The sequence below is a fragment of the Elephantulus edwardii genome, unplaced genomic scaffold (genome assembly GCF_000299155.1).
Source record: "Elephantulus edwardii isolate Elephantulus edwardi_28Jun2011 unplaced genomic scaffold, EleEdw1.0 scaffold00471, whole genome shotgun sequence".
Taxonomy (NCBI): Eukaryota; Metazoa; Chordata; class Mammalia; order Macroscelidea; family Macroscelididae; genus Elephantulus; species Elephantulus edwardii.
The window spans coordinates 555,224-569,582 of record NW_006400221.1 but is presented as its reverse complement, the minus strand read 5'-3'; the positions used below and the strand labels follow the sequence as shown (position 1 = coordinate 569,582).

At 40.4% G+C, this 14,359-nt stretch overlaps 1 protein-coding gene across 1 annotated transcript in view; it reads right to left on the bottom strand.

Moving 5' to 3' along the window:
- LOC102863247 (cytochrome P450 4X1-like) overlaps positions 1-13,441 on the bottom strand; it is a 102,770-nt gene extending 89,329 nt beyond the window's left edge. The window contains exon 1 of the mRNA XM_006902914.1: positions 13,265-13,441. Coding sequence (XP_006902976.1) covers positions 13,265-13,441 — 177 coding nt within the window. The remainder of the gene's footprint in view (positions 1-13,264) is intronic.
- Between the last annotated feature and the right edge of the window lie 918 nt (positions 13,442-14,359).

Here is a 14,359-nt window from a genome sequence, read left to right as displayed (position 1 = left end):
AAAAAAACTGGTAACCCAAATACAAAATGGGCAAAAGACATGGAAAGAATAGTCACACAGGAAGATATTTGAATTGCCAACAGACACATGAAGAAAGGCTCCAAATCACTGGCAATAAGGGAGATGCAAGTCAAAGCCACAATGAGGCACCATCCCAATCCAGTAACAGTGGTAAAGTTTGCAGGACAGCAAATAATACATGCTGGAGAGGATGTGGTGAGATAGTAACTCTTAAATATTGTTGGTGGGATTGTTAAAAGGCATAACCACTCTGGAAGGCAGTTTGGCGCTTCCTCAAAAAGCTGAACAAGGAAATTCCACATGACTCCAGCTATTCCACTGCTTGGAGTATACACTGTGAAAATGAGAACTGGGGCGCAAATGGGACTTGTACATCAATGTTCATAGCAGCTTTATTCACTATTGCAAAAGCATGGAACCAGCCCAGATGTCCAATCACAAATTAATAGATAGAGAAATTATAGTACATTCATACAATGGGATACTATGCAGTACACAGGAGCAATGATTTTGTTAATTATAACCTAACTTGGGAGGGACTGGAGAGCACTATGTTGAGTGAACTAACTCAGTCCCATGAGAACAAATACTGTATAAAACCATTATTGTAGAATGAGTATGAGGATCACACAGGTGGAAGGTGGAAGCAGAGGGATGAGGATGTGCACGGTAGGGAGTGGTTGGAGATTAGCCATCATGTTGTACAGTTTGATGAGTGGTGGGGGGTGAAGGAAACTGGAAGAATGTTGTCTGAAAAATAATATATTCCATTTTTGTAAATAAACTAGTTTGCTTTCTTTTTTAAAGCTGAACATAAAAATTCCATATGACCAAAGCTATTTCACTGCTTGGAACATACCCCAAGAGAATGAGAACTGAGGCACAAATGTAGACTTGTACACCAATGATCATAGCAGCATTATTCATCATCACAAGAATATAGAAATAGCCTAAATGTCCAACCACAATTAAATGGACTGAGAAATTATTGAGCATTAGAGAGGGAATGGAGAACATCATACTAAGTGAACCAACTCAGTCTCATAAGGGAAATACTGTACAAATACCAATTCTATTCTACAATGAGATGGAAATGGCAATCTCCAATTTCATTTGGAGTGAAAAGAGACCCTAAATAAGCAAAGCACTCCTTAAAAAGAGAAATGACATAGGAGGCATCTCATTCCCTGATTTCAAATCTTACTACTTTGCTGTGGTGGTCAAGACAGCATGGTACTGGTACTATGACAGACACATAGATAAAAGGAATAGAATTGAGAATCCAGAAATCAGCCCATTTACCTGATTTTTCACAAGGAGATGAAATCAGTTAAGTGGGTAAATGACAGCCTTTTTCACAAATGGTGTTGGCAAAATTGAAAAACTATCTGTAGAAAAGCGAGATCCAAACTTCACACCATACACAAAAACCAACTCAAAGTGTATCAAGGACCTAGGACTAAAATCAAGGACCATAAACTTCATTAGAGAAAAGCTTGGAAAAACCCAAGAAGCCCTAATCCACAACTTGGAAGACTTTTCAAGAATCCTGAAAAACCTACAACCAGGAAATAGATGAATGGGACCTTCTAAGAATCAAATCCCTATGTGCATCCAAAAACTTCTCCAACAGGGTAAAAAGGGAAATCACAGACTGGGGAAAAATATTTGGTAATGACATGTCTGATAAGGAACTTATATGTCGAATTTATAGAATACTTGAGCACCACAACAAGATCAAGTTAAACAACCCAAATGCAAAATGAGCACAGACACCCCACCAAAGAAGACATTCAGATGGTGAACAAATACATGAAGAAGTACTCAAAATCCCTAGCTCTAAGAGAGATACAAATTAAAATAACTATGAGATATCATCTCACCCCAGTAAGATCAGCAAAATTCAACAGAGCAGCAAACAACAAAGCTGGCAAGGTAGTGGAGAAACTGGAACCCTTATTCACTGTTGGTGGGAGTGTAAAATGGTACAACCACTATGGAAGGCAGTGTGGTGCTTTCTCAAAAAGTCTCAAATAGAAATATCATTTGATCCAGCAATCCCACTACTGGGAATATACCCTAAAGAAATAATAACTACTACCCAAGCAGACATATGCACACGCATGTTTATTGAGGCTTTGTTCAGGATGGCAAAGAGTTGGAAACAACCCAAGTGCCCATAAACAAACGAATGGATAGAGAAGCTCTGGTATATTCACACAGTGGAATACTATGCTGCATTGAAAAACAAGGAACTAATGAAATATTATAAAAATAGATGACTCTGGAAGACATTATGCTGAGTGAAATATCTCAGTCGTAAAAGGACAAATACTGCATAGTGCCACTGTGGTAAAACAGAACTGACATCAGGGTTCGGGGGAACTTAAGAAAAGAGGGGATAAATAATGTATACTGCATTGAAACAAATGAGGTAGAGAACTGTTTAAAAGGGATATATGATTAGGTGTTATTGTCATGAATGAAGTTCTGAATGAAGAAGTCCTGAATGAAGGCTGTATAGTGGAGTGGACCTGGGGGCAGGGATTGTATAACAATGAAAGAATTTTTCTTTTCCTTTTTAAGGAGAAGAGTGAACTGGAGGGTGGAGGGGCAGGGAGAAAAGTGCAACAATGAATGAATGGAAATCCAAAGTCTCTGTAAATGTTTATTAAAATTAATTAAAAAAAGGGGGGGAGGGCATACACTGTATAAGACCATTATTGTAGAATGTGTTTGAGGATCCAAGTAGGGGGGAACAGGGGAGCAGAGGGGTCAGGATGTGTGTGGGTGGAGTGTTTAATCATAGGGCACAGAATTTGATTGGAGGAGGAGGTATAAGTAAAAGAAATGGGAAATATCTGGTGTGAAAAACAATGTATATGAACTTCTTTAAAAATAGAGATTTTAATAAAAGTTTATAAAGAACTTGGATTTCCAATCTTTCATTGTTGTACATTTTCGTCCCTATCTCCCTCCTCTTCAGATTGATTTTTTCTTGGGGAAAGAAAATTCTTTAATGTATAATGACCAGGGAGGACAGAAGGAGAATTGATGCCTTTGAGCTGTGGTGCTGGAGCAGAGTGTGAGAGTACCATGGACTGCTAGGAAAACAAACAGATTTGTCCTGGAAAGGGTTAAACCGGATGGATCCTTGGAGGCAAGGATTCTGAGGCTCCGTCTAACATACTTTGGACATGTTGTAAGGAGGAACCGGTCCTTGGAGAAGGACATCATGCTTGGTAGGCTGGAGGGACAGCGCAGGAGGGGAAGGCCCTCTATGAGGCGGATTGATTCAGTGACTGGGGTAATCGGGATGGGAGTGCCGGAGACAGTGCGATTGGCACAGGACAAAGCAGAGTTTAAGACTGTTGTACACAGGGTCGCTATGGGTCGCAAGCGACTCGACAGCACATAATAACATGAACTTTTAAAGTAAACCAGTTGTTGTTGTTGTTATGTGCCGTCAAGCTGCTTGAAATTTATAGCGACCATATGTTCAAGAGCCCTAAACCCTGCTCTATCCTGTGCCAACACACTGTCTCTGACACACTTACTCCCATTGTCTCAACCACCGAATTGATCCATCTCATTGAGGGTCTTCCTCTCCTGCATTGTCCGTCCACTCTCCCAAACATGATGTCTCTCTTCAAGGACTGGTCCCTCCTTGTAACATGCCCAAAGTACATCAGACAACACTTCAGAACCCTTACCTCCAAAGAGCAGCTCGGTTTCACCCTCTGCAGGACAAACCTGTTTGTTTTCCTAGCAGTCCATGGTATATTCAGCACTCTTCTCCAGCACCACACTCAAAGTCATCAATTTTCTTTCTATCATCCCTAATCACTGTCCAGCTCTCCGACACACAGCACGTAATTGCAAAGACTATGGCCCTGATCAGGCGCACTTTAGTCTCCAGCCTGATGTCATTGCTCTACAGTACTCTGGAGAGGTCTCTGATAGCTGATTTTCCCAATGTAATTCGTCTCTTTATTTCCTGATGGCTGGTACCAAGAGTGTTGAGCCAAGCAAACTAAAGCTGTTAACAATTTCAATCTCTTCACCATCTGTAATGATGCAGCCAATTGTCCCAGTGGTGAGAATCTTTGTTTTCTTGATGTCGAGTTTTAATCCATATTGAAGGCTGCAGTCCTTGACTTTCTGCAGCAAGCACTTCAGATCTCCTCAGTTTCAGCAAGTAGGGTTGAGTTATCTGTGTAATGCAGGTTGTTGATGAATCTTCCACCAATCCTGATGCCACATTCCTCCTCGTACAGCCCAGCATCCCGGATGATCTGTTCTGCATAAGATTGAAAAGGTATGGAGACAGAATATATCCCTGGCAGACACCCTTCTGGATTTTGAACGATGCAGTGTCTTCTTGCTCTGTCCTGATGACTGCCTCTTGGTTTAAGTATAGGTTTTGTATAAGAACAATCAAATGTTTTGGATTCCCATTCTTCTCAGAATCAGCCACATCTTGCTGTGATTCACACAGTCAAAAGCCTTTGTATAGTCAATGAAACACAGATAGATATTCTTCTGGTACTCTCTGCTTTCTACTAAGATCTATCTAACATTAGCTATAATATCCCTAGTACCATGGCCTCTTCAAAATCCAGCCTGCACATCTGGCAGTTCTCTGTTGACTTGTTGCTCCAGTCATTTCTGGAAAATTTTCTGCAGAATTTTGCTTGCATGTGATATTAATGATATTGTTTGATAATTTCTCCACTCTGTTGGGTCACCTTTCTTTGGAATGAGAACAAATATCAATCTCATCCAGTCAGTTGACCAGATAGATGGCTGTCCTTCCGATATCTTGGCACAACTTAGTGAGCACATCCAGGGCAGCATGTGTTTGTTGAAACATGTCAATTAGTATGCCATCAACTCCTGGAGCCTTGGTTTTTCTTTTTTGCCAATTCTTTCAAGGTGCAACTTGAACTTCCTCCATCACCACAGGCTCTTGCTCATATGTTATTTCATTAAATTTTTCTGCGTCAGCCAATTCCTTCTCATAGTGACTCTGTATACTCTTTCCATCTTATTTTAATGCTTCTTGGATCATTTAACACACTGCCAAAAGCATCCTTAAGTACTGTCATTCGTGGCTTGAATTTGTTTTTCAATTCGTTGAATTTGTTTTTCAGTTCCTCAGCTTAAGAAATGCTGAGTGAGTTTAGCCCTTTTGATTTTCCATTTCCAGCTCTTTGAAAATGTCATTATAGTATCTTGCTTTGTCATCCCGCAAATCATTCAAGAAGTTGGACTCTACAAAGAAGAATGTGGCATTAGGATGAAAAGAAGACTCATCAACACCCTGTGTTATAATCATGACACATTTCACTTGCCAAAAATAAGGACTTGAAATTCTTGCTGCAGAAGATCAAAGACTACAATCTTCAAGATTGATTACACTTCAACATCAAGAAAACAAGAATCTTCACCATTAGGCCAAAAGGCAATATCATGATAGAGAAAAAAAATTGAAGTTGTCCCTGAATTTATCTTACTTGGATCCATCTGTTTCAAACTGCAACCCTTTTTCCTGGAAGAAATGAACACAGAGACAGACACACACAGAAGACAATACTGGACTGCAACAAAGAAAAACGTACTCACACAGATGGGGCAAGAAGCTACAGCCTCCTGGGTCTGCATTTACTGGATTTTATAGGGGTCTAAGCAATGATCTCATTTTTTTAGGGTTTCTATAGAATCATAATAAACAGTGATCTCAGTTTTCATAGAAATCATAAAAGATAGGTACAGAAACAATCAAGCAAGGGAGCGTACACACTCTGTTCCTTATGATGTTGTTGTTGTTGTTGTTAAGTGTCGTTGAGTTGCAGGCGACTCATAGCGACCCTATGAAGGAGAGTCCTGGGCGCTTGGGTGCCTTTCATCCTCTCTCCAGGTTCATAGGGTTTCCGGAGGCAAACTATTATGGAAGTGAATGCCACTTCTCCTTCTATACTTGTTTAATCGGGGAGCTCCATCCCACTCTCAGTCCGCACTGGGTAGTCAACCATTAACGCATTTGACACATCCGTGTCACAGGTTCCTTATGACAGATGTTGTTTTCACCTGAAAGGAGTCAGGAGACTGAGGCAACTTAAGATATATGATTTACAGGAAAAGAGACCTCCAAGTTCACAGCACATTTGCAGGACAAAGGACAAAGGTTTCTCTTTAATTATTAAACCCGAAAGTTACCTCTCTGTAGGCTGAACTCTCAATAACCCCAAAGCCCACCGCAGTGGGCTGGACTTCCAATAATGGTGTCTGATCCTCCTCAACCATCACCAAAATCCTAGTAGTTAATACATCAAGATATGTTGCACTGGTAAATTCTGCTGTCAAGGGTCTCTGTTTTTGTTGTTGTTATGTGCCTTCGAGTAGCGTGCAATTCATAGCGACTTTATGGACAGCAGCTCTGAACCCTGCCCTATCCTGAACCAACTTTATTGTCTCTGACACAGCTATCTTTTTACTCCAGTCACTGAATCAATCCTTCTCATTGAGGGTGTTCTCCTCTTGCACTGTCCCTCCACCACTCAAAGTATAACGTCCCTCTCCAAGGGCTGGTTCCCCCTTGCAACATACCCAAAGTATGTCAGATGAAGGCTCAGAATTCTTGTCCCCAAGGAGTACCCTGGTTTCACCCTCTCTAGGACAAACCTTTTTGTTCTTCTGGCAATCCATGGTATATTCTTTACTCTTCTCCAGCACTACAGCTCCAAGGCATCAATTTTCTTACTATAATCCCTAGTCATTGTTCAGCTTTCTAATGCATAGCAAGTAATTACAAAGACTATGGCCTGGAACAGGCGTACCTTAGTTTCCAGACTGATGTTGTTGTTCTTCATTATTCTGGAGAGATCTCTGATAGCAGACTTTCCCAATGCAATTTGTATTTTGATTTTCTGGCTGCTAGTACCAAGAGTGTTGACTGTGGACCCAAGCAAACTAAAGGTGTTAATAATTTCAGTCTCTTCACCACCTATCATGATGCTGCCAATTGGCTCAGTGGTGAGAATCTTTGTTTTCTTGATGTTGAGCTTCAATCCACATTTAAGGCTAAAATCCTTAAATATGGATAATTGTAAATATTTCTGTAGTAAGGGCTGCAGGTCCTCCTCAATTTCAGCAAGCAGGGTTGTATCATTTGCATAATAGAGGTTGTTGATGAATCTTCCTCCAGTCCTGATTCCACATTCCTCCTTATGTATCCCAGCCTCCTAAATAATCTGTTCTGCATATAGATTGAAAAGGTGTTGAGATAGGACACATCCCTGGCATACACTCTTCCCAGTTTCAAACCATGCAGTGTTTCCTTGCTCTGTTCTGATGACTGCCTCTTGGTCCAAGTATATGTTTCACATAAGCACAATCAAGTGTTCAGGGACTCCCATTCTTTTCAAAGTCAGCCAGTTTGTTGTGATCCACAGTCAAATGCTTTGCATAGTCAATGAAACAAAGATGGACATTTCTATAGTACTCTCTGCTTTCAGCCAAGATTACATAAATAGAGAGCGAGAAAGAGAGAACCTTCACACTGGGAAAACACATTTGGCAATGCCGTACTGGTTAAAGAATTAATCTCTAAAATTTAGAGAAAGTTTTAACTACTCAACAACAAAAAAGAAAAGCAACCCAATTATAAAATAAGAAAGGACATGGAAAAACTGCAACAACACACCACTTCACCCTGAGCCTTTATTCTCTGGGGCAAAACAAACTGCCTTTCAACTTAGTGGCTTCTGCAGAAGAGAAGCAGGCATGCTTGAATATTAGAGGGTAGCCAGAATTAAGAACTGAATTGGTTAGTAATTGGCACTTTCCTGAGCCTTTGTCCTCTTGGGATTAGTCAGCAGGAACACTGGTCTTGGAAGCAGCCCCAGTTTGGCTAAGGACATTAGCTGGTACCTAGAACTGAGAGCTACATTGCAGAAAAAATTAGCAATACCCTGAGTCTTTGCCCTCTGGGGTGGAAATAACTTCCCTTCAACCCAGAAGTTTCTGAAGAGGAAAAATAGGTATACTTGAACATTAGAGGGAAGCCAGATTTGAGAATTAAATTGTTGAGAATTTGACACTACCTTGAGTCTTTTTCTTCTAGGGTACAAATTGCTGTTCCCACAAACAGCCTTGGGAGAAGGAACAGGTACATGACCATTAGCAACTACTGAGAAGTGGAGGTTGCACTGTTAGGATCTTGCCACTTTCTTGGGTCTTTTCCTGTGTAATATATCCCAGTCAGCCCTCCTGGGACTTTGGTTACCCTGAGAGAACGCTCCACCCCCTCAAACTATAGGATAGGAAAACCAGGCAAAGGGAAAGACTGTAGCTCCCTGCTTCTCAAAGACAGCTGGGCGATAAGCTAGCAACAAGAAACAGGGAACAGATCTGCCCATAGAGGACCAGGAAAAAATAAAACAAAACCCATCTCATTTGGAAGAAAATGCTTTGAATCTGCAACTTAAAAAAAAATCATAAAGATAAGAAGGTGTCAACAATCTAAACAGACAAAAGAGAAACTGCCTAACATATACAATGCAAAACTTCTCACATTATCTAAAAAGCAGTAGGCAGCTTCAAGTGTTATGAAAACCAAAATTGGCTTCTCCTGAAAAAGCAGACCAGATTATAGAGACAGAAGAAATATATCATCATGAAATTATTTAAACAGCTACTAAAGAAGGTACAAATGATAAAAGAAAAATTTGAACCATAAATAAAGCAAATACCCCAAGACAGTGTGCCATAAGAAATGATCAATGTGGCATTACTTAAACATCAAAGAAAAAGTTACAAATGTTGAAGAATTGAAACCACAATAATTATAATAATAATACTAATAAATCCAAACAAACCAAACAACACAAGACAGAGAAGGTACAACTAACAGTACTTGAAATAAAAGGAATGCAGTAATATGCAATAGAGAATCTCAAGACTGAAACGGCAGAATATCCCAACATGCTGAAGGGACAAAAAAGTAGAAGAGTTGGAACAGAGAGTCAGTAAATTAAAAGATAAGAAGCTCAATACACAGTTACTAGAAGACAAAACAGAGAAAAGACAGAAGGAAAATGAAGGAAACATTAGAATCATTTGGGATAACATCAAGTAGAACAACCTACATATAATAGAAATTACAGAACAAGAAGGGAAGAGGAAAAGCCCTGAGAAAATGATGTAAGAAGTACTAGAAGAAAGTCTTCAAGTCATCATGAAAACAATGAAATCCACATACTAGTTCAGTGAACTCCAAACAGAGTAGACCCCAAAAGAAAAAAAAAAGCATATGGTCATCAAATTCTCCAAAATAAAATAAAATACTAAAAGTAGTGAGAGAAAAAGAAAGAGCATAACAAAGAGCATTTTTTGAGAACTAATAAAAGTCTGATTTCTCAGAAGAAACTATGGGAGCACAAAGACAATGGGAAGGCATGTACAGAGGGCTGAAAGAAAACAATCGCCTGCTGAGGTTCCTGTACAGAGCAAAGCTCTCCATCAAATATGAAAAGGGAAAATCGGTCATTTGTAGGAAAAGGGAACTTAAAGAATTTGCAAAGACTAACTCTACAAGTAGTATTCACTGGACTTCCTTATATGCGTATGGATATTATCCTGTCACTCACAATATTGTACTTCAAGATGGATCTAGCAATGACTTTTTTAACTATGAAAGCAACTCCATTTTTCCTCACCTTTTCATCTCCAGAGTAATATATCATATGATCATCCGACTCAAAATGCCCTATGCTAATCCATCTCATCTCATCTCACCAATGCCTAGTATGTCAATATTTATGCATTCCATTTCTTCCTTAACAATGTCTAATTTTCCTACATTCATGGTTCTCACATTCCATATGAGTCCATTAGTGTCTGCTTACAACTGTTCCTCTTCCTTTGTATTTGCATACTTGAAAGCTCAACCTCAGTTGTCCTTTCTGTTATCTACATGTGTTCTGTTGTACATAGGTTTTTCAGAAGCCTGCTATTTCAGAAGTGGATGGCCAATCCTTCTTCCTAGTGTGTCTTAATGTGAATGTTCAGATTCAGAGAATTATCAGACAGACCAGCAAGTAAAAGGTATATCCCTTATTGTGGAGTTAACCATTAGTGTCAGTGTTGTCTATCTGAATTTCACTGACTATGCAAAGGCATTTGACTGTGTGGATCATAACAAACTGTTGCTGACTCTGAGAAGAATGGGAATCCCAGAACACTTGATCGTGCTAATGCGAAACCTATACCTGGACCAGGAGGCAGTCGTCAGCACAGAGCAAGGGAACACGGCATGGTTCAAAATTGGGAAGGGCATACACCAGGGATGCATCCTATCTCCATACCTTTTTCAACCTATATGCAGAACAGATTATCCAGGAGGCTGGGCTCTATGAGGAGAAATGTGGGGTCAAGATTGGGGGATGATTTATCAACAATCTGCGTTATGCAGATGACACAACCCTGCTTGCTGAAACTGAAGAGGACCTGAAGCACCTGCTGCAGAGGGTCAAGGACTGCAGCCTACAATATGGATTGAGGCTCAATGTCAAGAAGACAAAGATTCTCACCACTGGGCCAGGATGGATGGTGAAGAGATTGAGATTGTACACAGCTTTAGTTTGCTTGGCTCCACAGTCAACACTCTTGGCACCAGTAGCCAGGAAATTAAAAGGCACATTGCTATGGGAAAGTCTGCTGGTAGGGACCTCTCCAAAGTACTGAAGAGCAATGGTGTCTCTCTGGAGACTAACGTGTGTTTGACACAGGCCATGGTCTTTGCTATCACTTGTTATGCATCAAAGAGTTGGACAATGACCAAGGAGGATACAAGGAGAATTGATGCCTTTGAGCTGTGGTGCTGGAGAAGAGTATTGAGAATACCATGGACTGCTAGGAAAACAAACAGATTTGTCCTGGAAAGGGTTAAACCGGGTGGCTCCTTGGAGGCAAGGATTCTGAGGCTCTGTCTAACATACTTTGGACATGTTATGAGGAGAGACCGGTCCTTGGGGAAGGACATCATGCTTGGGAGGGTGGAGGGACAGCACAGGAGGGGAAGGCCCTCTATGAGGTGGGTTGATTCAGTGACTGGGATAATCGGGATGGGAGTGTCAGAGACAGTGCGATTGGCACAGGACAGAGCAGAGTTGAGGGCTGTTGTACACAGGGTCGCTATGAGTAACAAGTGACTCGACTGCACATAACAACAACAACAACAACTCTATAAGAACTTATAAGGGAATTCCTTCACAAGAGTCAATAAAGGAAAGTGCATGGACTATAGTAACCAGAAGCAACAGAAACAAGAAACACACCAAAATGACAACAATAAAATTTGCCTGTCAATAATGGCACTTAATGTGAATAGCTTAAATGCATCAATTAAAAGAGAGCAGAATGGATTTTTTTTAAAAGTCCATAAATATGTTGCCTACAAGAGATACATCTAAGAAATTAGGAAAAAGAGACTGAAAATTAAAGGCTGGAAAACCAAAGCCTGCATGCCAACCAAATGGTATCCACAAAAAAGCAGGAGTAGAAATACTAATCTCTCTTAAAATAGACTTCAGGATGAAATCACCATATAAGATAGGATGGGCACTATATAATGATTAACAGTAGAACAGACCAAGAAGACATAACCTTGGTCAACATCATTGCACCAAATGATAGACCTGCATGATACATAAAATAGTTAACAGAGTTGAAGAGAGAAATAGCCAATCACAATAGTAGGAGAAGACCTTAACACACCACTCTCAGCTAAGGACAGGTCAACTTAAAAGAAACTCAACAAAAATGCAGAAAAACTAAACTATACAATTAGCCAACTTGACCTCACAGACATATTTAAAAAGCTCATGCACTGCTGGTAAGAAGCTAAAATGGTACAATAACTATGGAATGTGGTTTTGTGTTTCTTTGGAAAGTTGAGAGTAGAAATACCATTTAATCCAGAAATCCCACTAGTGAATTGTTGTTGTTAGGTGCCATCATAGTGATTCCATGAACAGCAGATCTGAACCCTGTCCTTTCTGTGCCATCCTTATCCTCTCTGACACACTTGACCCCATTGCTGCAGTTAATACATTTCATTGAGGATCTTCCTCTCTTTCCCTGACCCTCCACCTTTCCAAGCATGATGTCCCTTTCCAAAGAACAGCCTTTCCTAGCAACACGCTCAGAGTATTTTAAAGTTTTTCTATTCTTGCTTTTAATGAGCACTGTAACTGCACTTTCCCCAAGGTATATATATCTGTTTGCTCTTTTGGAAGTCTATGTGATATTCAGTACTCTATCTCAACTAAAAGCCACCATAGGAGCAGATACATGCACAGCCATGCTCACTGCAGCATTATTCACAATGGCAGAGATGGAAACAACCCAAGTGTTCATCACAAACAAATGAATAAATAAACTATGGCACATTCACACAGAGTACTGTGTACTATGGGATACTAAGTAGAATAAAAAAAATAAACATTGCATAACATGCATCCATCTAGAAGACATCATTCTAAGCAAAATAAGTCTGTTGCAGAGCACTGTTGTATAAAGTCACTATTTTTAAAAAAGATTTACACATAGAATAATTCTTGGATTACAAGGATGGGAAGGGAAGGATAAGAGAGTAAAAATTAAGAAATACGTAAATTAAATAAAGGGAATAATGAAGTTGATCAGACATTGCAAAGAATTATATTTATCTATTGCCCTTAATGTTATCAAATGAAAATTCAACTGAAAAAAAAATCCAGAGTATTTGCAAGCTCTCATTCACATAAAAAAAAATAATTAAGAAATAGGTAAGTTGAATAAAGGGAATAATAAGGTTGATCAGACATTGTAAATAATTCTATTTATCTAGTGTTATAAAATGTGTAAGAAAGTTCAACTGAAAATCCAAATTTTTTGCAAATGCTCACATAAAAAATAAATTAAAGGCGTGATAAATGAAATTATTAGAGACAGAGCTAAGTTATACCTCACGTCCTCCTATTTCTGGCCCTTTAAATATCTCCTTCCCAGCCCCCACCCTTCCTGTGTAGTGCCTATACCAGGGCGTTTCCCTTCTTAGTTGGGGTATAGGGAAGCAAGTCTCTAGGGAGTCAAAAGATGCTCAGAACATTGGCTAATGAGAAGTCTCTGCCTCTGGGCAGACCAGGTTTTCTCTGCAGCTTCCTTCTCCACCCATCCCACCCCCGCCCCTTCCATTTACTTTCTGGTGTCCGTAGAGCCAGTGAGTGGGGGGCGCAGGGAAGCAGCGTAGGTCTCTTTGCAGCCTCTGCCTCTGCAGGTAAAGCTTGATGACCTGCAGCAGAACCAGGGCCAGGCAGAACACGAACGCCAGGTAGAATGGCCGTGCCCAGCGCTCCTCGAGCCAGGAGGATTCCATCGCTTTGTGCTCTCAAAAGGCAAGCAATCTTCCGCTTATGGGATGAGGTTCCTCTAGCTCCGCTGTTTGGGCGGATCCTAGAGCCCACAGCTCCACTGAGCCCTTGGAAAAAACATTCAGCTTTCAGCCAGAGGAGGAAGAGCTATGGGAGGGGCAGCTCAGGCCTGGCTGGACCAAGGAGACAGGCACACATTCTAAGTAGTTATCATCGGCTGTTAGCCTGCGTTTGGCTGAGACTTGTAATACCAAAGCACTTTTATGGAGCCTGTGGCAGTTTGTAATCATGAAGGGTCTGAGTCTAGATTTTGAAATATGCTGACAATGAAGTAATTGTTTTTCTATTTTGTAAGGGGGAAAAAAAGTTAAATAAACAAATTCTAGAAAATTAATTAAATCGCTATGTAAGACTGGAATTCTATTAAAAAAATTAATAGAGGCCTAGAAGCTAGAAGCATTATACTTGTAAAGTGCAACCTGTCTAGTAGTGTGCTAATAAGTAATTTAACCAGGTTAGAAATCATTCTGACCCTGATTTACCAGTTTCAGTAACCACCTAAGACCAGCTACCAATGTGAGGGCTCTGAGCTGTGAATTGGAAAGAGATAAAAAGTGGCATATAGGAGCTCTGGTGGCCAAGTGGTAAGAAACCACGCTGAAGTCCCAAAGACATGTAGTTCAAATCCACCATCTGCTCTGTGAGAGAAGGATGGACAACCTCCTCCTGTGCTATTTACTGCCTCTGAAAATCCACCAGAAGGTCAGCTATGGGTGTGTTCCAACTTGATGGTACCAACAAAAGCAATGTTGTTGTTGTTATGTGCCATCGAGTCGCTTGTGACTCATAGCGACCCTATGTACAACAGCCCTAAACTCCGCTCTCTCCTGTGCCAATCGCACTGTCTCTGACACTCCCATCCC